The sequence below is a fragment of the Panthera pardus genome, unplaced genomic scaffold (genome assembly GCF_024362965.1).
Source record: "Panthera pardus isolate Hobbes unplaced genomic scaffold, ASM2436296v1 HiC_scaffold_20, whole genome shotgun sequence".
Lineage (NCBI taxonomy): Eukaryota > Metazoa > Chordata > Mammalia > Carnivora > Felidae > Panthera > Panthera pardus.
This window is the reverse complement of record NW_026526766.1, coordinates 58,119,972-58,147,557: the sequence shown is the minus strand read 5'-3', so window position 1 is coordinate 58,147,557 and position 27,586 is coordinate 58,119,972. Positions and strand designations below refer to the sequence as shown.

The window sequence follows — 27,586 nt, the reverse complement described above, 5'->3', positions numbered from 1 at the left end:
TTGATGTGTTACTATGATTTCCCAACCAATGCTTTAATACTGAATCATCCTTGCATACCTGGAATAAACCTTATTTGTTCATGGTATATTATTCTTTCTAACCTCATTTGATTATCGAGACAGTAGATTTTTTGCATGTATATTAATAAATTGTGACATTACCCTTTAATTTTCATTTTTGTACACCTTTGTTAAGTTTTCATAGCAGGATTATGCTAGCTGGGAAAATGAATTGGGAAGATTTCCTTTAGTTTTATATATCCTGGAACAGTTTAATAACAAAAGTATGTGTCCTTTGAAGGTTTCAAAGAACTTCCCCAAAACAAAACAAACAAGAAACTTGCCTGAAAGCTAAGTGAATAAGTCATCTTATATTAAAAAATAAATTAAAAAACACAACTTTTTCTGTTTCGGCCAAGGCAGTTGGGGTGTTCATGTTTTCTACTTCTTTTTTTTTTTTTTAAACGTTTATTTATTTTTGAGACAGAGAGAGACAGAGCATGAATGGGGGAGGGTCAGAGAGAGGGAGACACAGAATCTGAAACAGGCTCCAGGCTCTGAGCTGTCAGCACAGAGCCCGACGCGGGGCTTGAACTCACGGACCGCGAGATCATGACCTGAGCTGAAGTTGGCCGCTTAACCGACTGAGCCACCCAGGCGCCCCAATGTTTTCTACTTCTTGAGTTAATTTTGGTAATTTATGTTTTCCTAGAAAAATATACTTTTTGTTGAGATTTCCACATTTATTAATGTAGAGCATCTTTTGCATTTAAAAAATATTTTTAAATATCATCTCTTCCACGTCTGTGGTTGTATCTTCTCATTCCTTATCTCGATGTTTGTGTCTTCCTTTTTGGATCTTGCCCTGGGTTTGTCTATCTTATTGGTCTTTTCAAATAACAATTCTTGGTTGCATTTATTGTTGTGTCTGCTTTTTTCACTTTCCTAATTCATTATTTTCTGCTTTTTCTTTATCGATTCCTTCCTCCTTCTTTCCTTCAGTTCATTTTATTACTTTTTTATCTGGCTTCCTGAGTTAAGTGCTTTGGTGAGGCACTGCATTTTCTGCTTTAGGGATCAAGGTTTTAAAGCATGTGTAAGAGTGGCAGAAACTGTTGGGGTTCTGACTAAAGGCACAGCCTCTGTTCAAGAAAGAACCTAATCGCAGGAGGCAGGAGAGCTGTGATCCAGTCCCAGCCTTTTCTGAAATCAGCTGAGTGTCCTTGGGCAAGTCCATTCTCAGCCCAGGACCCTCTTTTCCAAATCTCAGGCAACCTGGTGGGATGTGGACCTCATGAGGCTTGGCCCCCATGCACTACCTGCACAGGAGGCCTCCTGTCAGGATAATGCCCTCTTTTTTTTTTTTTTTTTAATATTTATTTATTTTTGAGAGAAGGAGCATGAGCAGGAGAGGTGCAGAGAGAGAGGGGGGACAGAAGGTCCAAAGTGGGCTCTGTGCTGACAGCAGAGAGCCTGCTGTGGGACTTGAACTCATGAACCATGAGATCATGACCTGAGCCGAAGTCAGACGCTTAACTGACTGAGCCACACAGGCGCCCCAGCGCCCACTGTCTTTCAAGAGGCAGATTTGGCCTCCCTCTGATGTGGTCTTGGCTCCTATCCCTACACATATATCCACAAAATCTGTGTAGCTGAATTTTCTTTTGCATGATAGAGCCAATAAGCAATGGTGACAGTGTGCCGAAGGCAAGGCTCAGCCTGGGTGTCCCAGCTGAGAGATACCTGGAGCCTCTGGACTCGTGGTCAGAAGCATAGCAGGTGTATGTGTATGGCAGTGAAGTGGAGTGGCTAAACGTGTGACCTCTGACATTGGGCCACTTGGCTTCAAATCCTGGTCCTTACTGTGCAACCTTGAACAAAGTACTTGCCCTTTCTCTGTCTCATTATCCAGTGAAATGGGAGAAGTATCAGCACCTTACCTTTTAGGGTTGCTGAGGGTTAAATGAGCTAATGATTTCAGAGACTGAGAACAGGGACTGGTATGTATGTATGTATGTATGTATTTTTTTTTAATGTTTATTTACTATTAAGAGAGAGAGCACAAGTGGGGGAGGGGCGGAGAGAGAGACACACACAGAATCCGAAGTAGGCTCCAGGCTCTGAGCTGTCAGCACAGAGCCTGACGTGGGGCTCGAACCCACAGACTGCAAGATCATGACCTGAGTCAAAGTCGGACGCTTAACTGACTGAGCCACCCAGGCGCCCCCAGAGACTGGCATTCATAATTTCAATGTAAATGTTTATGGTTTGTTGACATCATCGGGGGCAGGGGGCATGAGCCTGGGGGTGGTGCTGGGGACCAGAGCTCCACACCCATCGGAACAGCCCAGCCATGGCTGCTTTCTCTATATGTCTCACTGTCTGGCCCCTGGCATTTTGATCTTGTACCAACTAGTCTGACACTTATGGTCACTCCTCTTCCTTTGCAGCAGCCCTCGGGTCACCAAGTCTCCGTGACAGTGTGGAGAGGGCTCTGTGTTGGGTGTGAGTGCTCTTCCCACCCCCACCACGATGTTGCTTAAGGTAGAGGAGGGTCCTGGGTTGATGTTAGGAAATGTGGGCTGAGGTCCCTGCTCTGCCATCTGCTCCCTGTGGAACCTGAGCCATTTGCCCCCCACCCACCGTGGGTCTCAGCTTTTCCATCTGCAGAATGGCAACAGGGGTTGGTCAAGAAGAGCTTCAAGGGCCCTCCCTTCACTGATTCTTGACCACAAATGGAGGGACTGTTCTAGGCTCCAGAGAGCTCTGCTGCTCCAACAGGACCTCTTCCTTCATTCACTTAACAAATATTTCTTTCTAACCTCGTTTGATTAATGAGACAGTAGATTTTTGCAGGCCTATGCCATCCGACCTTAGCGCACAAAGACCTTAGCGACTTGACCCTGGAGCTTACACTCTAGAGAGAGGAGCTGCCATAGAGGGCTGTGGGTGCTGGGTTTGAGGAGGATGAGATGGGAAGGTATAAGAGGGCAGGTGGGGGGACCTCCTTAAATCACTTTGTAAACGGTCAGTTCTGCCAATTCCAGTTTTCTGTTTAATGTCAGCTCTTGTGGGGAGTCATGTGTGCAGTTCATTTGCTCCCCTTACAATGCCTCATACAACGAGACATGAGCAGTGCTTGTCACAAGCTAGGATGCCCAGTCCAAAGCCAGGGTGGTGGTGAGCAGAGGAAAGGGGCAGCCACATGCCTGGTGTTCCATAAGGTTCTGGAAGGTAAGCAGAACCCTGTGAAATGAGGCAGCCTCTGGCTGCTGGCCGGACAGTCTTTGAATGACTGGCACTAGAAAGGCTGTTGGTTTATCTGGGGAACATTCACGGCTCATACCATGTGCTGGCTTGGATTCTTTGGGGAGTGTTGGGAGTGATTCTTTGGTCCCTCCCCTTGGGCCACCTGCTAATGGGGCTGAACTCAGAGCCATCTACTTGTGGTAGAGCCTGCACCATCCTGCTGGGCCCCAGGGGAGGGTCCTGGTACCTGGTCTGGCTCTTCATGGTCAGGAGCCCCCACCCAGTCTTCAGCGTCCACATTCAGAGGAGGTCAAGGCTCCACTTTCCCTCCCTTGTCCCAAGGCTACCTCATTTCCCACCTGCTTCCCGGGATGGCTAAGGCCAGTGCATCTCCTTCTTTCCAGGAGCAACCTACTTCCACCCACTAGGGTGGGGTTTTGTCCTCAGGGCCCAACACATATAACCACAGAACAGTCTGATCGCCCAAGATCCGGGGTACTGCCTTACGCATGAACACCTTGTCACGTTCACGTAACTGGCAATGCCTGAAAGGGCTGTGGCTCTTTTTCCCTAAGTGGCAGGCGCACCTCAGTGGCACCTCCCTCGCCGAGTTCTGCTGCCTGCGGTTTCTTCTGCATCGCGTGAAATCCAGCACATTTGCACACCATTCATTCTGCATTTACTCAGGGCCCACCAGGCACCAACCTCTGTGGTGCATGAATGCCCTGCCACCCGGGAGCTGGTAGCCTGCAAAGGGAGAGGAGCACAGAGGGTCTGCCTGCAACAGCCGAGGCCTGAGTCTCCACGTCCCGGGCCCGGAACAGTGTCTGGTGTGAGGAAGTACATTTCCTGCACCTTTGTTGAGTGACTGACTAGCTGGAGGCCGAAGGAGGAATTCAGTCAGGGGTCTGAGGAGGAGCAGGAGGAGGAGGGAGGTGTTTGAGATGGGCTTTGAAGGTGGGCGGTGTTGGGTTGCCCGCGGTTGGAGGAGAGGGTGCTTCGTGCTGAGGCACAGCAGAAGCAAAGGTGCGGAGGGGGAGAAGTCCAAGTGCTACTCTAGCTCTTGCAAAGTGAGCTGGCCTGAGCTCCATTTTCCCAGGGAAGCAGCAGAGCTGGCCCGGGTTCCTGCTGAGTGGAGCCAGGGTGGCTGGAGGGGTGTGCATGTGTGCGTGTGTGCGTGTGTGCATGTGTGTGTGTGCATGCATGAGTGATGGGGGGGGGGTGCCGCATGCTGGCGTTCAGCGCCCAGACGTGACAAATGTGCAGATGTCCCAGGAGCTGTGGACATGAGCGGCTGGCCACGGAGACACTCACCCTGTGATTTGTTGCTTTGATTCCTCAGGCCGTGACTTGGCGAGCACGACCCTCCCCGGGTACCCTCCGCACGTCCCCCCCGCCGGACAAGGCAGCTACTCAGCACCGACGCTGACAGGGATGGTGCCTGGTGAGTTTGCACTGTCGGCGTCTCCACAGCAGGCAGCGGATGGGGTTTCGGGGGGGGGGCATCCCCCCAAACAGCCTGGGTGACCTCTGCGCTTCTGAGAAGTGGACCTGAATAAATCAGGCAGAGGTCTGCGCTCTCAGCCTCTTTCTCTGCAACTGGGCCTTCGGTGGGGCCAGCGGTGAACTCAGGAGAAGCAAGAGGAGCCTTGACTGTCACTCACACAGTCCCTTGTTGGCCACACAGATAGCCTGAACAGAAGGGTGCAGGACCTGGCCAAAGGTTGACCAGTCAGTGCTCAGTAGGGATCCTCCTCCATCCTCCCCCACCCAATTTAAATGACTCAAACGCCAGGAGACCCCATCCCCAGGCGCTCCCAGCAGCCTGACTCCTTGGGGTTGAGGACCACGTGCTCAGCACAGACAGGATGTTGGCTGATGGGTTTGTCACTTGATTCTAAGCTGAATACCCTGTGGCCACTGAAACCTTATCCCCTCGGGCCAGCAATGTGTCAGTTTCTTTAAAGACATTGGCAAGGAGGCCACTGCGTCTCCTCTTGTAGAAAGGTATGGGGAAGGACAGCACATCATCACGGTGCTGGCTGGCTGTGTACTAAAGGGCATGAGCATAGTAGGGAAACCCAAAGTATCATTTTTTGAAAAATGTTTTAAAAAATCAGGGGAAAAATCAGGACAGGGTTGGATGTTGTGACGCTTCTTTTAAGTCTCTTTTTCTGAGTCATTTACCTGGTGCCTGAGCCCCTCCTTCTAGCCCACCCTAGTGGTCCGGCCCAAATAGCCCCATGCCTCTCCCAGCCTCTTCCCCAGCCCATGTCACGGGCATGTGCACCCTGGGCCCGAGGACTGGTGGGGGATGTGGACAGAACTTGAATGTGAGATCAGATGTTCACATCTGCGTGTGAAGCCCCGTAGGATGATGAGTGAGGCTAGGGGTGGGAAGGGAGGTGGGGCAGATCAGCGCCTGGCCAGGCTTCTCCACTCAGCCAGGTCCTGGCACGGATACCAAGGAATCCCAGAGTTCTGAATTCACTCTTGGCCTTCCAGGTTGCTACAGAGATGTATTTAACAAGGTAGGAGGACAGAGCGTATTTCATTTAACGGTTTGTTAGCTTGATTTATGACTTTTAAATATGAGACATATGGGAAATGGCCTTTGTGTGGGCCCTTGCCCTGGGCCTTGCCAGTGCCAGGGAGGCCTGCCAGGTTCACACCTGCGAGAAGCCTCTGTCTTTCTGCTGTGAGGAGGGGCCCACAGCCCCTCAGAGCATAGGGAAGTGCTGTGCATGAGGCGGACAGAGGCGGTGGGACCCAAACTCTTGCCCAGCCCCACTCTCAGGAGATGGAGCCCAAGTCCTCTCTGCTAACGGCCCCTCATACTTAACGTGGCACTTTATAAAAGGCAAAATGCTTTCCCAGGAACCTTTTATTGTTCCAGCCCTGTGAAGTGGGCTGGGTAGGAATCGAATCCCCATTTTCCAAAAGGGGAAGCAGAGACTTAGAGCGGTTAGGGAACTGCCCAGGGCCAAATAGCTTACAGGTGGGAGGGTTTGGGTCTGGGTCTTTGCCCCCCGGTTCAGCACTCCTTCCTCTGTCCCGTGCTCCTCTGTGTGCTCTGGTTCCATCAACACAAGCTTCTCACTGATGGCAGACGGGGAGGCAGCCGCCCCAGGCCCTCTCCTGAGGACACGTTGGCAGGTAAGGCTGAAGCCTCCCAGCCGGCCTCACTGGCTCCCCACTGCAGACCCCAAAGAGGCCAAGTTCAGAGAAGCAGTTGAGCTTTCTTGAGTCTATCCAAACAGAGCTGTCCCCCCGGCCCCTGTGATTCCTCTAGACCTAATTACTAGGCTCAAGATCCAAATGGGCACGGACCTGGCAGAGACCCCCGTGGGAACCGATGGCAGTTCCTCACCTATTAAGAGCAGCAGCAGGAGTCACAGGCCTGAGCAAAGGCACAGTCTAACCAAACCTGCTGGCAGCAGCTGGACAGGTACCATCAGAGGCTTGGCCTGCTGGCGTGGTTTCCTGGCACAGAGGGAGGGTGCACAATGTGGAGGGAGGAACACAAACATTCTGGCAGGAAGCCCCAGGTCTGCCTCCTCCTCTCTCCCTTTCTTCTCCTTATGCTTTTTCTTCTCATACACCCCCCAGCACTCATTCATTTTCAGACCCAGTGTCAGGGCTGGGACTCCACGCTCAGTGGGCACGATCCTTAGTTCTTTTTCCTCAATGTCCAAACTATGGCACGCCTTTGGAGCTCTGTTTCCAACATGACTGCCAAACCTTTTTTTTTTTTTTTTTTTTGAGAGACAGAGAGAGAGGCAGGGGGTGAACACATGTAGGAGCAGGGTAGAAGCAGAGAGAGAGAGAGAGGGAGAGAATCCCAGGCAGGTCCCATGCTCAGCATAGAGCCCAATGTAAGGCTCAATCTTACGACTGTGAGATCATGACCTGAGCCAAAATCAAGAGTTGGATGCTTAACTGACTGAGCCACCCATGCACCCCACCAAATCCATTTTTTGAGTGGCTTCATGGGCGCTGGCTCACATGCATGGTGTTTGCTGAACTGCCCTCAGGGCTGGCACAAAGAGAGCTCACCTTACAGGAGAGTAGGTCTTAGGCCTGCCATTCAGGCATCACACAATCTGTCCTCAACTTGCCTTTCTGGTCAAGTCTCCCAGCCTGTCCTCTCTTTGACCTCCCACTGGTTCCTAGCATGCCTTACATACTTATTAGTCAGTGTCACTCTTTGACCTTGGTTTAGACTACTTCCTGCCTCCACCTGTCGGGATCCAGCTTTACCCTTCAGAGCCAAGCGGAAACATCACCTGCCCCATGAAACCTTCCAGCGTGGCCGTCCCCTGGGGGATAATGCTGGATGCTTGGCTTTGTTATGCCTCATAGCCCAGCACATTTGTGGCCTTGTCAGCTATGCTACTGGATGGTGGGCTCATAAAGGCCAGGCCCTCTGCCTTGTCTTCTGTACCCCTCACAGTCCCTGGCACATAATAGGCCCGTTTGTGTGTGGTGGCTGAGGGAGGGAGGCAGAGAAAATTAATACTAAACCGTGTATCAGTTCCTGTGACGAGTCAGCAAACCTTGGCTTAAAACAATAGAAATGGATGGTCCCACAGTCTTGGAGCTCAGGGCTGTGCTCCCTCTGGAGGCTTTATGGAAGGATCCATTCATGTGGTGCTCCTTGGGGCCCTGGTGCTCCTTGGCCTGTGGCCACCTCACTCCACCTTCACATCTCCCTCTCCCTTGGAAGGACACACGTGACTGCATTTAGGGCCTAACTGGGTAACCCAGGGTACTCTTCCCATTTTAAAGTCCTTAATCATATTTACAAAGGGAACCCCCCACTCCTCCTTTTTGTCCATGTAAGTAACATTCACAGGTTCCAGGGATTAGGGCATGAATACACCACAACCTGTTTGAGGATTTCAACTTTGTATTTGTCCAGATTTCAAATTCGTAATCTCTTGGACTTCTGAATCTGGGAGGCATTCATTTGATTGTGGCAGTGCTGAAGTTGATGCCATGTCATAGGCCCCCAGGGGCATGTCGGTACTGTTTGTTTCTCCAAACTGAGCAAGGCTTTAGAAGATTTTTTTTTTTTTTTAACATTTGGAGAGAGATTGAGAGAGAGAGAGAGAGAGAAGAGGTGACTGAGTGGCTCAATTGGTTAAGCATCTGACTCTTTATGCTCGCATGGTTCGTGAGTTTGAGCCCCTCATTGGGCTCTGCTGTGACAGCTCAGAGCCTGCTTGGGACTGTCTCCAATCCTCCTCTCCCAAAATAAATATTAAAAAAAAAAAAAAAAAAGGAGATTGTTTATCCTGCTTTTGTCTGAGGCTGTAACATGGCAACGGGCTGTTTCACTCTATGGAACTGTCCTCCTGCCTCGCCTAGCAGTGAATCCAGAGGGAGACCAGAAATCTTCTGAATTGTTTTTTCCATTCTAGGTTTTAGGAAATTTGGCTGCCACCTCTTCTTTTTAAGGGAAGACTTTCATGTGGAAGGTTTGCTTTTAGGACACAGTGAGGAGGGACTGCCTCCAGAGTACATTTGGGCAATTGACCTCGTGGCCCTGAAGAAAGTCAGCATTGCATTTTTCTGTAAATTCCAGCTTGTGGGCTTGGACTCTGTTGCAATCCTGCTTCTGCCATCAGAGTGTCGTCTGACATTTCTGGCTTCGGGGTACCCCCATGTCTGCAAAACGGGCCTTCTTGATATTCTCCGGTATTTGGAGATTCAGTTTCTGCAGGTCTGCAAAATCTGTACCGCCCTTTGTTGATCCCCTACGTTGAATAAAGCAAAGAGGGCACATATCAGCTTAGAACGGAAACAGTTCAGTTTTATTGTTCATCAAGTCCTAGCAAATGCCAGAAGTTTTGCACCAAAGATTCCACAGTGTCCTGATGGGTATAACTAGTTGATTCCTGCCTGGAGATATTTATACAACCTAACAGATATCGATCGACATGGCATTTGAAACCCTTAAATTTTCTAGGCCAGGTGAGAAAGAAGGGTGTTCGCTGCCCTTTGGTTCCGGTGAGTCTCAGCAGCAAGGGAATGGGCTTTTAGAGGAGCCGGTAAGGGATGGCCCCCATGTACGGCCCCATTTTGGAGCTATAGGCCAGAGTGCCCAGAAATCCTGACCACGTCCTGTTTGCCTTCCTTGGGCTGCAATAGACAAGAAGCCGATTGGAGGTGTTAGAAGGCGCATGGCAGGTTCCTCCCGTCCTGGGCACTCTCCTTGCCATGGATAGGCGTACAGTGTTTCTTAGGTGCTTTTCAGTGAAATCGCCCAATTTGCTGATGCCTTTTATTTTCATGAGGAAGGAGGGGAGGGTGGATGGAACGGGAACCTGAGGCCAGTGCAGAGGTCTGGAACAACAGTGAGAGGTGGGCAGGCATAGTGCCTGGTGGACTGGGGCGAGGGGATGAGGTGCAGGTGCAGCTTCCTCTCAGCCCTCTCTGCCGCTGTCACTGGACCGGGCATTTCACCTCCTCCGAGGGGCCTTCCCCGTAACAAATGCACATGACTTTCCTGTTTCTAGTGTAATGAGTACCACAAAGAATATGATGTATACATTCACCATCTTACAGTTCTGGAGGTCAGAAGTCCAAAATGGGTCTCAACGGGCAAAAGTCAAGGCATCTGCAGGGCTGTGTTCCTCCAGGAGGCTCTGGGGGAGAATCGTTTCCTTGCCTTTTCCAGCGTGCAGATGCTACCTGCACTCCTTGCCTCGTGGCCACAGTGCCCCATCTTCAAAGCTGGCGACGCTGAGCCAAATCTTCATGGTGACGCCGTCTTCCTGCTTCTCTCTCCAGCCTCCCTCTTCCACTTGTAAGGACTCGTGGGATTTTATTGGACCCACCTGGATAATCCAGGGCACTCCCCTGATCTTCAGCCAGCTATTTAGCAATCCTCCTTTGGTATCTAACTTTCCATGTTCCCAGGTTCCAGGGATTAGGATGCAGACCTCTTTGGTGGGGGGGGGGGGCATCATTCTGCCTACCACACCATCTAAACCAGGAACCCCATCACTCCTGTCACAAAGCATCGTGTTCCTTTCATTCGTCATACTAAGCACAGTTGAAGGAATTTAATTAGTGGTTTACTCCTTCCTCATCTGCTTTCCCCTCAGGTCTGTGCAGTTTACAGGGGTTGTGTGGTACCCAAAGCTATGTCATTTTGTTCACTGCTGTGTCCCAGTTCCTGGCAGAGTGCCTGACCCGTGGTAGCACTCAGGGAATAGTAGTTGAAATATAAAGCGGGGGGGGGGGGGGGGGGGGGTTTGGGCTGCACTGCCAGTGAGAGCTCAACCCACTGCCAGAGCATTTGTAGCCAAAGATGCTGGGGCAGCCACATGGTGAAGCAGGGAGGCTGCGTGGTTAAGAGCATGGACTCTGGAGCCAGACTGCCCATTGTTTTGTTTTGTTTTTAAGTTTTTTAATGTTTATTTATTTTTGAGAGAGAGAGAGAGTGAGAGCGAGCAGGAGATAGGCAGAGAGAGAGAGGGAGACACAGAATCTGAAGCAGGCTCCAGGCTCTGAGCTGTGAAGCACAGAGCCCGATGCGGGGCTCGAACTCACGAACCGTGAGATCATGACCTGAGCCCAAGTTAGATGCTTAGAGCCACCCAGGCACCCCCAGGTTGCCTAGTTTTGAATCACCATCCTGTTTCTCACTAGCTGTGTGACTTGGGGCAAGTTACATAACTTCTTGGTGCCCTGGTTTCCTCCTCATCTGTAAAATGGGGTGATGGGAATAAGAGTGAGCATTAAATGATGTAATGCATGTAAACACTGTTATTGGATTTTTGCCTGGTACATATTAAGTGCCATGCAAGTGTTGATGATGATGATGATGATGATTGTTGTTTATATAGGGGGCTGAGCTGGGTGTGGCGGTGAGAAGAGACACCTAGCTAGCATGCCTAAAGTTGGCCTGACTCAGGCTGACATCAGATTGAGGGCTCTCCAGCAGAGTTCATGGCCCAATGGAGCCCATGGATCAGTTGGAGAACAAAAGAGAATCCAGTCACAGACAAGAGTGTTGTCAAGCAGGGGTGGGGGCAGACCCTAAATGCTGCCACCTTGGAGAAAACAGAAAGACACCTGGGGGTGGTTCAGTTGAGAAAGGTGTCCTGCTGAAGGGAGCCCTTAGGCTGGGCTGTGACAAGTGTATCCTTGGCCATCTGAGCAGGAGGGCAGGGGCATTGGGGGTGGGGCAGGGTTGAGCCCAGTGTCTGGAGTGGGTTCACGTGTGTGGAGCATGGCACAGCTACCCCGGTAAATGAGTAAATAAAGTTGGCAGGAAGGAGAGCTGGTTGAGGAGGAGGATGCTGGTGACCAGCGAGATTAGGATTCAAGTTTTCGACTTTTAGAGGCCAAGCAGATATCCAGGCAAGGTCCTCTGCGGGTGTCAAAGCAGGTCAGGAACACCAGGGCCAACACCTGGCCCAGAGAGAGACAGAGAGAGAGTTCCCCAAGAAAAGTGAGGACTACCATGGAAGGAGGGTGTCTTCACCACTATCTATGTGACTACGCACAAGCCCCATGACCTGAGTCTGCCTTGCCTGCTGTTTTCGAGAATCATTTGAAATGATGGTTGTAGTGTTACCGAAACACCAGCCATATGAGGCAGGAGAGTAGGGGAGGAGGGCTTCTTTTCCCTATCTGTAGCAAGCCCCTCCCTGACTTTGAGCCTCCACTGCTGGGCAGGCCTGCTCTCTGGAAGCCAAGGTTTGGGGGAGGGGGGGCCCAGCACCAGGCAGGGAGGCAAAAGCCTGGATGGTGGCCAGAGTCAGCCAGGAACTCGCTGTGTGATCTGACATGACATTTCCACTTTCTGGGCCTCATTTGGCACGTGGGCCACGGGTAAAATACACTGCACAATTCTGTAAGTCATGGCTGGGACCATGAATGGGAGCCAGAGGGATCCCTTTTCAGCCTTGTATGAAGACCCTTCCCCAGAATTAGAACTGAAGATAGGCACATGGGCAGGTTTGGGAGAGAAGGGGCTAGCAGAAGCCAGCAAGGATCTGGTGGAGGGACTGGAGCATCAAGGTGGGGGGTTGGACCAGTGCCCCCCAAGGCCTAAGTATCAGGCTCGGAGAGTGCTTGCTCAGAGAATGAATGGCCTTGGGCCTTAGCTCTTACTTCTCCCTCACCAGGGCTTCTGGTGGTCCTGTGGCCTGGATACTTTTGAAGCTCCCTCCACACCTTTCAAAGCTCACCTTGGGCTCCCCATCGCCCACCTGTTGCTCCTTCCTGACTCTTTACTGCCCTCTAGTGGCCTCTAGTCACTCTACCACACCAGGAACTGACTGGGGGTGGAGGGTGAGGGGTGGAGGGTGGGAGGGGAATACCAGGCACAACCAGTGTGAAACAACAGCCGGCTAGTCATTTGTTCATTCTTCAAACGTTTCCTGGAAGTGCCAGTCTAGGCTAGGTGTGGTGTTGCAGACACAGTCCCTGCCTTCAGGGAGTTCACAGACTAGTTGGGGAGACAGATATAAAAAGTCATCCCTGCATGCTGTGTCAGGAGCTAAAATGTAGGAATATGCTGAGGAAATGCAAAGGAGGGTGCTGCTGAATTTGCTGGGGCCATGGGGCCAGGTGGGGGAAATCAGGGAAGGCTTCCCAGAGGAGGCCACTTGGGCTGGACCTTGAAAGGTAATTTTGCAGTCTGAGAAATTGAAAGGGTGTTGTAGGGTGGGGGACGAGTGCGTGAGAAGACAGAAGGACCAGAGAGCATGGGCATCCATGCAGGAGCTGGGTGTGACCAAGACTTTGGGGTGCTGGCAGGGACAAGCAGGAAGGACAGGCCGAGCTGAATGAAGAAGGGCCTCTTCCAGCACCCAGACGTCAACCCCCTGGAAACCTGGAGTGCATGACAGAGTGCAGCCAGCAGCCTTGACAGATGGCAGGCTCTGCTCAGGCCTATCTGGATAGGAGTCAGGGTGAGGCGGCTGTGCCCTCACAGAACGGAGCATTGAGGGGTCTGGAGTGGTCTGATCTGGACAGTCTAGCTAGCTAGCTCCTGGGAACCCTGCGTTGAAGTGATGCTGGGATTGGGGAGAAACTGATATCCAGTGTGAGCCTAATGATCTCTTTATTGTATTGGGGAAAGAAGAATTGCAAAATCAAAGACTCAGATGGAAAACATGCCAGAAGCATGAAGGTCTTTTTGGAATTTCACAGATCTGGGTTCTGATTCCAGCTTCCAAGTACTCACGGTGTGACCTTGGGACATGGCCTTGGGGCTTCCTTGGCTCTCTTAAAACCGGAGGCGGTGGGTGGGGAGATTAGATAAGATGCTCTCTAAGGGCCTTTCTGGTCGGCCATTCAAGGGCTTCTAAGTCTGTGACATCCCTGCCTGCCGGTATCACCTCCCAGCTGGACTGGAAGCCTGGCTGAGCACCGCCACCTCTGTTCTAAGTGGGCAGCAAATGCTTCCGAGTTCCCCTCAGGACTGGGTCTGTGATGTGACAAGGCGGTGGCCCTGGGCTATCATGTGTCATTTGATAATGACTTCCAAGGGGTAGAGCTGAAGGAAGGGGGCCTCGGGATGTGCCAATCCTATTCACCCACAGGGAATCCTTGTCTCCACAGGGAAGGTCCTCCCCTAACACAAAGACTAGCCTTCAGGGCCTCCACACCCTGGGATGGGTTCTTACAGACTTTAGAATCTAGAATTTTAGGGCAAATTTTAGAAGCAGCAAAGGCCACCGTGATTTGTTCCATCTTTAAAAAAAAACTTTTTTAATGTTTATTTAGTTTTGAGAGAGAGACAGAGACAGAGACAGAGTGCAGGTGGGGGAGGGGCAGGAGAGAGAGAGAAGGAGACACAGAATCTGAAGCAGGCTCCAGGCTCTAAGCTGTCAGGACAGAGCCTGACGCAGGGCTTGAACTCACATACTGCGAGATCATGACCTGAGCCAAAGTCCGATGCCTGACTGAGCCACCCAGGTGCCCCTTGTTCCATCTCAACAGAGTGTCCTTTTGGGGATCATGGGAGGAGGCGGAGGGAACACATCACGGGCGTTTCTCACATAGCCCATGACAGGAACAGGTGAGAAATCCAATCCTAGCTAGGGAGGAGGGCCCTGCCCAGAGCCAGGAGCTCACTGGCTGCCTAGGAAATGTCCAGCACTGGGAGCTTGGAGCAAGAGGTGGGGACATCTCACCTCCTGCGGCTACTCTGTCTCGTGCACTTGTTACCTTTACCCCCACTCTGCTCCTTCTGATGGCGGTTACTGAGAGGCAGTCATGAGTACAGGACACCATATGTCTGGGCTCCTGACTTCCAGTTTCCCCCTCATGTGCCTCATGTGTTTTTTAAACAAACAAGCAAACAAAAAACTGGATTATGATGCCTTTTTAGGAAATCGGGGAATACGATCAGGATTGGCTTTAGAAGAAATGGAGTGTTTGGAGGGCATCTGAGCAGTGGGTGGCATTTCCTGCCCTAAGAGGTTGGGTTCCCCGGCTGGTGCAGAAACAGTGCAGGTGCAAAGCCCTAGAGTGTGAGTGTCCTGAGGAGAATGGGCGGCCTCCCTGGGCCTGGGGACTTCATCCTCCTAAATCCTGGTGGCTGAATCAGATTCTAGGAGATACACCCTCAGGATTGGACAAGGGCTGCTGCTCACGTAGGCACAGGCCCTTGGAGAGCAGCGACAGGGGGTCATCCTGAGCACCTGGCCCACAGGAAGTGGCAGCGCAGCCTGCCTCGAGCCCCTGGGATTTTAAGCCACTCTGTTCCACTGCCTCCCAGTATCACTTCTTGCCTGAAGGTCCGAGAGGGCTGGGTGACAGTTCTCTCTGGTTAAGTGGTTGAGTCCTGGTTAGGGGCAAATGAGGAAAAGGTGCTTTGGACCTGGCTCAGCTGGGTGGGCAAGGGAGAGGCCTCTTGGAAGGGCTCCCCATGAAGGAGCCAGCGCCCCACGGTGGCCAGGGCTCAGACAAGCCCCCTAGCCGTCTAGCCATTTGAAGCTCAGCTAACTTCTTCCAGCTAACTTTCCTTTTAGTTTTTATGACATTATCTGTGAGTGTACCTTAGCCCCAATCAGACTTAAACTCCTGAAGGAGATTGACATCCTAGCCGGGACTTCCACGGGACAGTAATAGGGGATGGCATGGTCCCCGAGAGGTCCCGGACTAAAAGCTTAAGAGTTTTTCGGGAATTTACAATAATATGAGACCTGACCCAAACTGTTTTTGCCTCTGAAACTCAAAAATGAAGCTGGGAAACTGGCATTAATAAATGTTAAGTTTAGTGTCTACAACTTATAACATTATGTTAACTTCATTAACTATTACATTTAGTGCTCATAAAAATTTCATGACATTTGAAAATAATTTTTAAGTTAGATTTTCTCACTTTGCAAGAATTCCCTACTCCGTGTCTTGATTGCTGAGAAATCGTAGCCACCCATAGATTAGATAAATGACTGTGGCCAAATAATTTCCAAGACGGAATTATAAAAGTAAGCCTTTCTTATTTTTACTGAAAAGTATCATCATTGTGGTACCTTTATGTGTGAAGTGCCGTAAGGTGGGTTGGAGACATGCTTCCATAGGAAGGTACGTGGTCGGGAAGAAGAGGCATGAGACACCCTGGTTTCCTGTTGAGCCGTATTGAACATAAAAATTAATGGTGGGGCCTTGAGCTGATCAGGTTGAGCTGGTGCCAGCAGCCATCCATCCATCCATCCATCCATGCATCCTTTTTTCTTGACTCCCCCATCCCTCTCTGCCTCCCTTCCAACATTTATTGACTATCTGCACATCCCAAGCATGAGCCTAGGGATATAAAGGTGAAATCCATGACCGTTGTCCATGAAAAGCTCTTAGTCTACAGCACAGATGGGCAAGTCAGTAAGGGTCTAGGGGGACGAATGTGGTAACAGGTAAACTCAGGGACTCTGGGAGCACAGAGAAGGGGGGTACAGCCTAGACTGGGGATGTCAGGCATGGAGGGCTCCAGAATTTTTCTGTAGGAGGGTTGGAGTGGGGAGGGCATGTCTGAAGCTGCTTTTGCAGAGTTTGGCTAAAACTGTGAAATACTGTCCACATCAAAGAACGAAAGAGGCTAGAGGTGTAGCTAACCCTGGGTCAGGAGAGGGATCTAGGAAGAGATGAGTCTCTGGCTTGGCTTGTCACTGGGGATGAAGCATATGTTAGCCAATGGAATGTGGAGTGAGGAGGGAGAAAATGAATGGGTTGCAGGTGGGGGACGGTAAGGACAAAAGGTATGCTCTGCCTCTACACATGCTAGAGTCCTTCCCCCAAACCAGACTGAATCTGCTGGGAGTTATCTGTGTTTTCCTCCCTTTGATTTGCTGGAATCTGCAGCCCACAGCTACAAGACCTCATCAGCTGTCAGCCCTTAGCTGGCTTGACCACCCTCTCTAAGTCTGTGAGTCACTCCACCTGGGACTTCTCTCCGGAAGAGAGAAGTTCTCTCCAGAACTTCTGGACAGTGCTCTGAGCCTTCGGGGGCAGGGAGAGCCAGTAGGCCTTGGCTTCTGCCCTCCAAAAGACTTCTTAATGAGGCCGAATTGCTTACGTCCATAATCTAATTTCCACCAGCAAGCCTTCCCGCCAGCCTGCGCGGTGGTATAAAAGGAGCCCTATCTGTTATCCCTAGTTGCAGTTTGAAAGCACCTTGTGAGGTTGGAGTGTTTAGGCCCACTTCAGAGGCATGCTAGCTGAGTTCAGAGAGGTAGCATGCCTTGCCAGGAGTGCACAGCCAACAGGGGAGCGTCTGGGCCTGGAAACTGGCACTCATGTCTCAAGTTCACCCAGCTCCTGGTGCCCATGGAGAGTGAGAAGGAATGGGCTCTGGGCCCTGGAGACAGTCGTGGTTTTCCTGGTGGTCCGTCAGGGCTGTGGATGGCCTTTCTGACCCAGAGACCTTTTTATGGTCCAGATGAGGCTCTTCCCAGCTGGGACACCAGGGAACCACACTTCAGATTCCAGTACATTCCCTCTACTCCCCACCTTCCCCTGTGCATGTTTGACCTGTCCTCCTAGACCCCAAATCTAACTCTCCGTCTTATAGGAAGCCTGCTACCACCACCCCCCCACACACACCCCCGGGCCTCATCTCTCCCTTGAGCATACCCCAGGGTACTGCCCATGGTCTACCTCGTCAGAGCTGTGGTGACTGAGTGCTCTCATATCCTGGTTGCTCCTCTTGGAATCCTCCACCTACGTGGTCCCTGAACACAGTAGGCGCTCGATGGATATGAGTGGAATTCATTTGAATTGGGCACATGCCCCTCCCTACCGTGTCCGACCCAGAGTCAGGGGCTTAGGGCCCAAATGTGTGTAATTAAACAGGGCTTCAGCTTGACTTCCATGCCCCCACTCTTTCTTCCAATATTTGCTCTGGCTTCTCGCTGGAAGACGCCGAGACAATGGCCCTTGTTACCCTCTGTTTGAGTTATTTATTTTTTTCACTTTTCCCTCCTTCCCCTCTCAGGGGACTCGCCTCTCGCCCTCATCCCTCATGTTTTCCCTTTCACTTGACTGTCACTCTCATTGTCCTCCCGGGGCCAGGAACGCGGGGTGACAGGCAAGGGGAGCCCAACCGGGCCAGGGAGGCTGGAAATATAGTCATTAATGGGACCCGCGAAGCCCAGATGTCCTCCCTGAATGCGGGTAATTTGTTTTTAATGAAAAACCACGCGGTGACCCTGAACAAATGAATTTTCTTTATAAGGAGTCTATGTGCAACGACACACATAAAGGACCCAGATCAGGGAGACTTAGATCCAGGGTTGGAAAAAAGAGAGAAAGAAAGAGGGAAGGAGCGGAAAAGAGAGCAAGAGAGATGAAAGAGGGAGGAAGGGAAATTCTAAAATGACAACTGTGTTATCATGTCCTTTTGTCTAAAGAGCAATCCCAGGTCACAAATGCCTTGGGCATTGTCCTGCCAGAGCAGGATGCATGACAGTTGTGGCCATTTTGAGGTCTTGTTCACAACAATGCAAAGAATACGAATCACCATCTGGACGGATCTTTACAATTTACAAGCCTCTTTCGTGCATCATCTCAAAGGATCCGTACTATAGTGTTAGGAGGGCACAGTTTGTAGCCCCATTTCACAGAGATGAAAACTGAGGCTTAGGAAAAGTGGTTTGCATACGGTCACACAGCTAGCACGTGGTCCAGTCCAGATGACAAGGGGACTTTGCAATTTGGTGTTTGACTCTCAGAAACACTGTTAGAAATCGCTTTTAGAGAAGGGTGTACATGAGCAGATCTGGGTAAGGGGAGGTACCATGTCTGTACCCAGGAGTCTTGGATTGAAGCAAATCCCCACAGCCCCTGGAACTTTCCATCAGGGCTTTTTCTATGGCAGACTTTCTGAGAGTGCTTTGGGTAGGGGATTTCTGGAAACAGAACTCCCCGGGAAGAAGCCAGAGACACTTGGGACAATGGCTGCAAGGGAACAGAACCTGGAGACCAGCTAGGTATCATCCGCCATTACCTAGGATCTTGTGGTGGGGTATGGAGCAGGTTACTGGGGGCAGCAGCAAAGACAATGACTCAGTGGGGACCCTGCCCTTGGCTTTGGTGGAATCTGCATGTAGGAAAAGCACTGAAGGCAGTTAGCACAGGTCTAGATCGGGGAGTGTTTCTGTGGTGTGGGCAGGGGTCTGTTCTAGCACGTATCTCACAGAGGACCGTAGTACATTCTGTAGCTACAACTCCCTCTGTCATGAATGGACAGGGCTGGACCCACCCTTAGAAATCAGCCTGCCAGGGTGCAGACGAGGTCAAGGAAAAGCACTTGCTCAGGGTCACACAGCAAATCAGAGGAAGAGCCAGGCTGGCCCTTGCCGTGGTAGCAGCCTGCCCTGTGGTTCCCACTGGGGAAATACTAATGCCCTCCCCACCTTTCAGCGCTTCCCTGAAGCAATGAAAAGAAAGCATTTGGTCTCTTGACCTCAGGCAGGCCTGGTATTCCTGGGGTGGCCCGGGATGACCTGGCTTCTAGAACAACTCAAAGCAGGACTCTTACCTACTCCCGCCTTGTCGTGTTCTTCCTGAGCCCACCTCTTTCCCCGGCTTGGGACCTGGCCAGCTGCAAGAGCATCTCCTGGGATCCGGACCGTCCCCGTCCCTGTCCCCATCAGAGCTTCTGCCTGGGACCTGTAGGCCAGGACCCGGCTCCTCCCGCTCTCTGCTTTTCCTCCAGAGTCAAGCAGCTAGACAAAAAAGAAATGATTGTTTTCTTTTCCTGGGTTCAGTTTCCCTCTGGAAGTTGTGACCCAATTAGAAAATCAGACAAATAGAAAAATCTGGCCACGACCCCAGCTGAGGTTATAAAGTCTCTGCTCGCATTTAGGTCTCTACCTCTGACGCTCTCCTGTGAGTCCTGGCCGGCTCAGTCTTCCTTGGCCACCTGGAGCAGACCTTCCTCAGTGTCGTGCTCCTCTGTAATTGATGCTTTATTCCCCACTGACTTCCAAAATGGATTTGAGACAGCTTCTTGACCTTTCAATAGCATCAGCCCAAACCTGAAATCCCTGTTATACAATAGGTGGGTCTCGTGCAGAGGCCCGGGAGCGAGGCTGCTGTTGCACACCCCCCCTCCATGAGTGGACTGCTGGTCGGGGTCCCACCATCGAGCCCATGCTTTGTGCCCAGCTCTGCACCTGGAGTTGCCCATGCTTCGCTGCTGGAGCAGGGAGCTCACTTTCTTGGAAACAGTTTCTGTCTGGATAGGTTCCAGAGCATGCTTCCAAAAACATACTTTTAATCAAAAAGAAGATCACCAGAAAAACTGGGACAAATTGTGATTTTTTTTTTTTTGACAGTGGACGATTATAAATGCCAAGAGGGGTTGCCAGTTGGCAAATAAACTCCTCCGGTGAGGTCTTTGATTAATTACACCGCCAGCGAGCTGAGCGGGTGGGTCTCTTAATGGTCCTCAACTGTGGGATAAGTTCTGATCTTCCTTTTCTCCCTCCTTTTCTTCCTTCCTTCCTTCCTTCCTTTCTTCATCAGACAATCCCTCAGCTCTTCCTGGGTGCTGAGCCCAGTTCACAGAGTGGGCACAGAAATAATTGAATTTCTCAAGTCCTTGGAGCATTTGTGGGGCATATCACCCATGTTACCTACTCAGAATGGAAAGAAACCAGCTTGATTGTGGCAGTTTGTGGGATCGCTAGGCCCAGAAACCAAGCAGGGACCCTGGGGAGGGGGGGAGGGGGGATAGGAAGGTGAGGTTTGGGGGATGCAGGAGCCGAGGGCTCGCCTGCTGACAGGAAGGGATGCTCTGGCCTGTGGCCAGCTGACCCTGGGCCTCCCCAGGAGGGCTCCGAGGGAAGCCTGGTCCCTGGAAGTCTTCACCCTGAAGTGGGTGCCAGACCCATGTGTACAAACAGGGGACTCTGTATTTAGGAGTGGGGAGGAGCGGGGAGCTGCCCTGAATGGCTGCCCGCTTTGGAAATTTCTATGCATTTGTAATAACAAAATTACCATAATTTGCTCGTTAACGCAGCTAGATCAGTCAAGCATTGTTCCATCGCGGGCAGGGAGGCCGTGGCGCCTCTCTCTGCACACTCTACACACCCCAGCCAGCCTGCCAGCCCGTTAGAGTGCTGGAAATTAGCATGCAAATGGTCCTAATTCGGTGGGCGAGCTGTCAGGCAGCGCCTCTCCGGCCTCGTCTCCGTGAAGGCCCTGACAGCCTGGCTCCAGCGCCGGCCCACCCTCCTCGCTCCAGCCGGGAGGGGCTCCGAGGGGCACCTCCAGACTGACAGCTTGGCGGCCTCCCTCCCTCCGTCAGCGCCATCAGGCCTGGCGGCGGGCTCCCCAGGGAGCAGGCAGGGCCTGCCACCGTGCCTGCCGGCCGAAGGAGGCAAATAGGCAGGTGGGCTGGTGGGGGAGGCTGGCCAACGCTCAGGTCCACCAGCCTGGGCTTGACTGGGGCAATGGGAGAGAGGGAGGGTGGAGCTGTGGCCCCCTGACTCAGGGCCCCGTTGGGACGCAGGGACCCTCCCTGCTGGCGGGTTCTGAGAGTGGGGACTCTGGGCCCCTTCCCCCACGTGCACGTCCACAAGGAGCCAATTCAAATCCTGCCTTGCTCTCCCTTCTTTGTCTTCCCAGTCTGACTTAACGTAGGACTGCCCCTCCCCCACACCTGGAACAGCTCTGTGCAAATTCTGCATGGACTTCCTTCAGCCATATTGGAGAACTGGGGGGTGGGGGGGCTAAGACGGTATGTGCTTTGGGCAGGGTGTCCTAGACCGGACTCCACACCCTTGGGCCTCAGTCCTGCCTCCAGGTTTACCAGCCTTTGGGGCAAGTCACCTTCCCCTCTCTGGACCTCAGTCTCTGCATCTTTATAGTGGGGACATCTTTATGGTGTTCCTCTCAGGGCTGTCGTGAGGGTAAGAGAGAGGGAGAAGGCCCTGCTGTCTAGTAGTTAGTAGCTGATGTGTAGTGAGAACCTCCGTGTGCTGGTCACTTCCCAGCCTGCTTGCCCTTCACAAGAACCCCACGGGGCGGGTGTTGATCTTACCCTCTTTCACAGAGGAGGAGGCTGAGGCCTCCGCTCATACAGAGGAACCTGCCCAAGTGGCAGGGCCAGGACAGTCCAGTCTTGCTTGCTCCAGAGCCCTTTTAACAGGAGAAGGCGCAGGGCGCTGAGAGCCGGGTCTACTTCTGAGAAAAGCACCAGGACACCACCTTGCAGGTGAATCACGCTCTTACGGGGTTTGGCACATCCTCAGTACTAAATAAACGTGTGAAGGAAGAGAACCAGGTGGGCCCGGGTGTGACTGTGCTTGGGATCCCCAGTATCCATTCTTATGTTCCCCTCCTGATCTGTGACAGCAGAATGAAGAAGCTACTGCAGGAGAAAGAGGGGGAGCCACAAGGCTTATCTTGAAGTTCCCTCATGCTGTTTCTCAAGAGCTTGCTCCTTCCTCGCCATCAGCCAGATGCAGCCCCACGCCAAATGGCAGGGTTTGGTGAGTGGACAGCGGGATGGATTTCAGTCCATCAGCTGGTAGCTCTTAGGCAGTGAACAACCTACTCATCCTTACATGGCTGCCTGCCCCCTTGTCTGTTTTAAGGGAATCTCACTGGGCCTTTTGAGCTTTCAGGTAAACAAACACAGAGGTAAGAGAGATGCTGAGAAATCCAAAACCCCAGCTGGCTCCTGGCTGTCTGGGGAGCAGAAGCAGGCTCATGAGCTTGAGTCCCTGCCGCATCCCAGCACCACCCACTGCTCAGCACAGAGCCTGGGACAGAGCAGATGCTCAATAAAGGTTTAGAAGCCACATTTAATAACACGCGGACTAAGAAAAAAAAAACAAATATGCAAATATGTGCCAGGATGAACTAAAATATGCAAATATGTGCCAGGTCATCCAACCTGTGTACCTCAGACCAAACACCTTCAGCCAGCTGTGACTTTCATTTCCATGTGGATTTTTCTTTCCATCCAGTCTTTGGTTTGTTTATTGGGGGCCCATGGCATGAGCCTGATGGAACTTTAGGGCTGTATGCACCAATCTCTCAATAGCTGCTATTGGGCTCTTGAAGAGAACAAGTCCTTCCAACCACAGGGTCTCAGGCACTATGAGGACAGTTCAGGGGCACACTCACTCCCACCCCAGAGGCCGTCCTGGAGACATCCTAAGTTCCCTGAATGAGAACGGATGGATGCCTGCAAACTGCATTTCTGCTCTAGGAAGAATTGCCCAGGCTCCCCCTAGTGGAGAATTGGGGTGCGACGCTCTGCTGCGTTCCTGGTATGTGGCAGGACCCGGCAGGAATGCCTCTTGCCGCCTCAGCCTTTCTCAGTTTACCCACGGCTGGTACGTGCATACTCTCCTGGAATCCTTGTCACAACCCCGTGGGTACCCTTGGTTATCGCTTTTGTTAGAGACTGAGTGGAAGGGGCTGGCCCGAGGTCATACAGAGCCAGGTACTTTTCCTTCCACCAACAGCCCACATCTGGCCTTATTCCCCGAGTGTCCTTGGCTTTGGCCAGCTGACCATCTGCTTGCGTGACCCCACAGCCTGGCCCTTCTTGGCCTCGTGGCACTTCTTCCCCAAGTGGCCAGAAGGGACCACTCTGTGGATAGGGCAGTCTTTCAGTACCTTTGCAGTAGCCTCCTTACTGGCCTCCCCACCGCCAATGTTGCCCCTTTAGTCCATTCCCAACATAGCAGCCAGAGTAAGCCATTACAGTCTGAGTCAGGACATGTCCCTGTTTTGCTCACTTAGAGTAGAAGCCAAAATCCTTATATCATCTCTCCCTCCCCACTTCCCTCCTTCACCTCATCTTCTACCTCCTCCCCTTCGCTTCTCCTCTCCCGCCATGCAGACCTCCTCACTGCTCTTCCAACACACTGCCTGTGCTCCTGCCTCAGGGCCTTTGCACTTGCTGTTCCCTCTGATATCCACATAGCTAATTCTCACTTCCTGCAGCTTGTTATTCAAAAGTCACCTTTCTGGTGAAGCCATCCCTACCCGGTCTATCTAAAATTTTACCACTTTATGTTTTCCCCATAACACATGCTATATGCTGTAGTTTTACTTATTTTGTTTTGTTTATTGTCTGTTTGTAGCACTAGAATATGAGCTCTGTGAGGGCAGGGTCTTTTATCTGTGTTGTTCATGGCTGTATCCTCGGTGTCTGGAACAGTGCCAGGTATTTAGTGCGTACTCAGTCAATAGCTGAGGAATAAGTCAGTGGATAAGTGGACGAGCTGCTGTGTGCCTTGTGTCAAGGTCAACACAGACGGGATGTCCCAGCACATCTGTGGTGCTCCCCCACCTAGCCCTGCATTTGCTCCCTTAAGAGGCTTCTCGACTCTTCCTTCCTTAGCCCCCAAAGATCTCTCCCTTCTTCTCCTGTCCCCCTAGCTTGTTCCCCCCAGAAGACGCCTCTCAGCCAGGTCTGTGGGCTGGTCACAGAGGACACAGATGAACATGTCGGTTGAATTTAAGAAAGAAGAGATCTCCATCAGCACAGCCAACTTCAGGGCTGATCCACTCAGTACACTCCTGGGGAAACTGAGGCCTGAACTGAGTTTGGGGTAGAGAAGAGACTCCCTCCTGGTCCTTAGAGTTGTGAGACTGGCCTGAGGGGCAGTCCTGACTCAGCTCCCCCCGCAGAACCTGTGCCTTATCAGCTCACTGAGTAGTGGTGATGGCTGCCCAATGACCTGCTTGGACTTCAGCCACACCAGCCAAGCCCTTCGTAGTGTAATTAGAGGTTGGCCTCCTTAGGACCTGGGGACTAGACACCTGTGTGCCCCTGGGGCTGTTGGGCGACTCCTTCATGTGGGGCAGTGCTTCTCGAACTTGACTGCACAAGGCCAGCTGGGGATCATCTCCCAGAGTAGATTCTGGTCCAGTAAGCCCAGAGTAGGGCCCAGGAGGCTGCATTTGAACAAGCTCCCCAGTGATGCTGACGTGGCTACATTCAAGTCGCTATCCACTGGTGCTCCTGCTCACTGCACGTTGCAGTCACCTCTGAAGTTTGGGTAAATCCTGCTATCTGGCCCCACCGCGGAGAGGCCGATTCAACTGGGATGAGGTATGCCCTGGTCACCTGGGGTTTTCAAAACTCCCAGATGATTCTAACAGGCAGCAAGGTTCGGGAACCACTGGCCTGGGTCACTGCACATCATCCCTGCACCCGGGGCAGCTCCGCTCTGGGGAAGCAATACAACTGAAAGACAAAGGTGGGGGATTGACGCAATGAGGAGGGGTGAGGAGCTGGGAGGCTGCATCCCGCTCCTGGGCACAGGAGAGGGCACCCAAGGATGCAGTGGGGGGCACGGATACCAAAGGATGGGGCTGCTGAGTCTGGATGCCAGCAGTGAGGGAGGGATAGAGAGAGCCTGGGAAGCCCTCCCCGGCAGAGAAGCCACCAGGAGAGGTGAAGCAGCTGAATGGCCCCTCAGAGCCCTGGTCTCTGGCTTCAATCCTAACCCTGCCTCTGACAGCGAAGTAACTCCCTTCCCCCTCTTCAGCCTAGCCTGCCTCTCTGCCTCTCTACCTGTACCCCTGAACTGGTCCCCAACCACCCAGGACCCATGTAATTTATGTGTATGTTTCCCCCTCCTGCAGACTGTGGGCTCTTGGTGGGCAGGGACCGTGTCTGATTCATCTCTGCCTCCCCAGGCCCCAGGCCCTGCGTGCTGGGGGTAGGAAAGGTGTGTGGAATTGAGTGTATTCCTCCGGGCGCGGTGGTGCTCAGGGCCTCTGTGCTACTGAGTTCCCAGGGCACAGCAAAGCCTGCGCATCGTGGTAGTAATTGTGAAGGTAAATCTTGTCTGGTCTCCTCGCAAACACTTGGTGAGGCTTTCCATAAATATGTCAGCAGCAGCATTAAAATTTGATGGCAGGCGGCTCAGGTCGGGACTAGCACTGTGACTTCCCAGCAAGGTATGACACCATCACCTCCCTCTCATTAGTCAGCGGCAGGATGCGTGGGCCTCTTCATGGAGCTGGGCCCAGCCAGGGGGAGGTGATTTCTTCCAGGGAGGACCCCTGGCTGCTCTGAGGGACAGGCCAAGGTCTAGACCACAGAAGAGTAAGTCAGCTTTGGGCTGACGCTGGGCTGAGAGGTAGAGTCCCTGAAAGCCCTGGGAATGTGCCCAGAGGCTAGATGGCCTCTGACCTGGAGGAGGCTTGAGCCATTTTTTGAGTCTGGGAGCCGATAATAAGGGCTGGGGACTCGTTTCAGCTTTATAGACAGCCTGGTGGAAATTGTCCATTTGCCCCCAAAAAGGCCTCATAGAACACTTTAAAAGGGCACGGCGTTAAACTCATCATTTGAGCAAGCAAAGGAGTCTGGGAAGAAAAAGTATTTAGATTGGAACCCAGTCTTGTCTCCTTCCCACCCCGCCATTGTCCATTTGGGGAAACTGAGGCTAGGTGAACCTGAAAGAGCCATGTTCAGGGTCACACTGTGGTAGAGACAGAATGAGATCAGGGGCCTAACTCTTAGGTTAAAACTTTCTCTGCAATCAAGTATTTGGGGCACTTGTTGAAATATGAGGAATCTACCTAGAAATACAATTTTTATTCAGAAAATAAGCGTGAGTGCATCCCTTTTTTCAACAATCACACAGAGCATGTGCTGTGTGCCGAAGACTGAGTTAAGCATTAAATAGCCCCTCACCTCTGTAGAATGCTTTTGATTCCCACAGGACTTTGACATGCACCAATATTATTTAGTGTTGTAATACCATGTAGCAAATGAGGAAGTCAGGTTCAGAGAGGTAAGGTGACCTCTCCAAGCCACTCAGCTAAGTGGCCGAGGGGCTTTGACAGGGACTGGCTGGCTGCAAGCCCACGGTCTTCCCATCCCCTCTGCTATCAACACGGTGTGGCAGCCATTGCTGCTGTCAGGGCCTGTGCAGAACATCAGGCCCGCCGTTTACAATTAATTACAAAAAAATAAAAGGGGCTCAGTCAGTTGAGCATCTAACTTCGGCTCAGGTCATGATCTCACAGTCCGTGAGTTCAAGCCCCGTGTTGGACTCTGTGCTGACAGCTCAGAGCCTGGAGTCTGCTTCCGATTCTGTGTCTCCTTCTCGCTCTGCCCCTCCCCTGCTTGTGCTCTGTCTCTCTCTGCCTCTCAAAAATAAATAAACGTAAAAAAAAATTTAAAAAAAACCCAAAAATCGCGATGTGTTTCCAAGCAGTTAAAGAGTTTCTGGGTTTTGTTTTTTTTTTTTAAGTTTATTTATTTATTTTGAGAGAGAGAGCAAGTGCATGAGCCTGGGAGAGACAGAGAGAGAAGAAGAGAGAGAGAGAATCCCAAGCAGGCTGTCATGGTTGGTGTGGAGCCTGATGCAGGGCTTGAATGCATGAATCATGAGATCACGACCTGAGCTGAAGCTGGACTAACCACCTGAGGCACCCAGGCGCCCCAAAAGTGTCTGGGGTTTATTGGGCAGTGTGCTACATTAGCAGTTGCCTCGCTGGGCCTCTGTGGCTTGTCCCATGCCAGGACACGCTGCGTCCTGCTAAACTGGCCTCCTGTTTGGGAGACTGACCTCACCCCCAGGTTCCCTTCCCTGGTGATGCGGGCCTCACACTTTGACTCTTTTGAACGCAGCCAGGGCTGGCAGGAGGTACATAGAGACAGGTTTTGGTAACCTACTAAATGATGAAGCATGAATGTTCACTGAGGCCCACTTCTCAGCCACTTCCTACAGGAAGCCCTCGTGAATACCCCAGCTAGAATAAATTTTAACTTCCTCTCTGATTTTAAACTCACGTTGCCCTTTTCTTGTACCCAAATTTCTAGTTCAGGGTCTAAGAACCCCTTAGATGCAAGGAGTTCCTGAGAACTGGAGTATGAGACCCTCCCGGG

The 27,586-nt window shown here is 51.8% G+C and overlaps 1 protein-coding gene across 3 annotated transcripts in view; it reads left to right on the top strand.

Annotated features, from left to right (window-relative positions):
* PAX5 (paired box 5) overlaps positions 1-27,586 on the top strand; it is a 194,733-nt gene that overhangs the window by 142,852 nt on the left and 24,295 nt on the right. For all 3 annotated transcript variants that reach the window (XM_053908105.1, XM_019454478.2, XM_053908106.1), the window contains one exon: positions 4,592-4,693. In XM_053908105.1, coding sequence (XP_053764080.1) covers positions 4,592-4,693 — 102 coding nt within the window. The remainder of the gene's footprint in view (positions 1-4,591; positions 4,694-27,586) is intronic.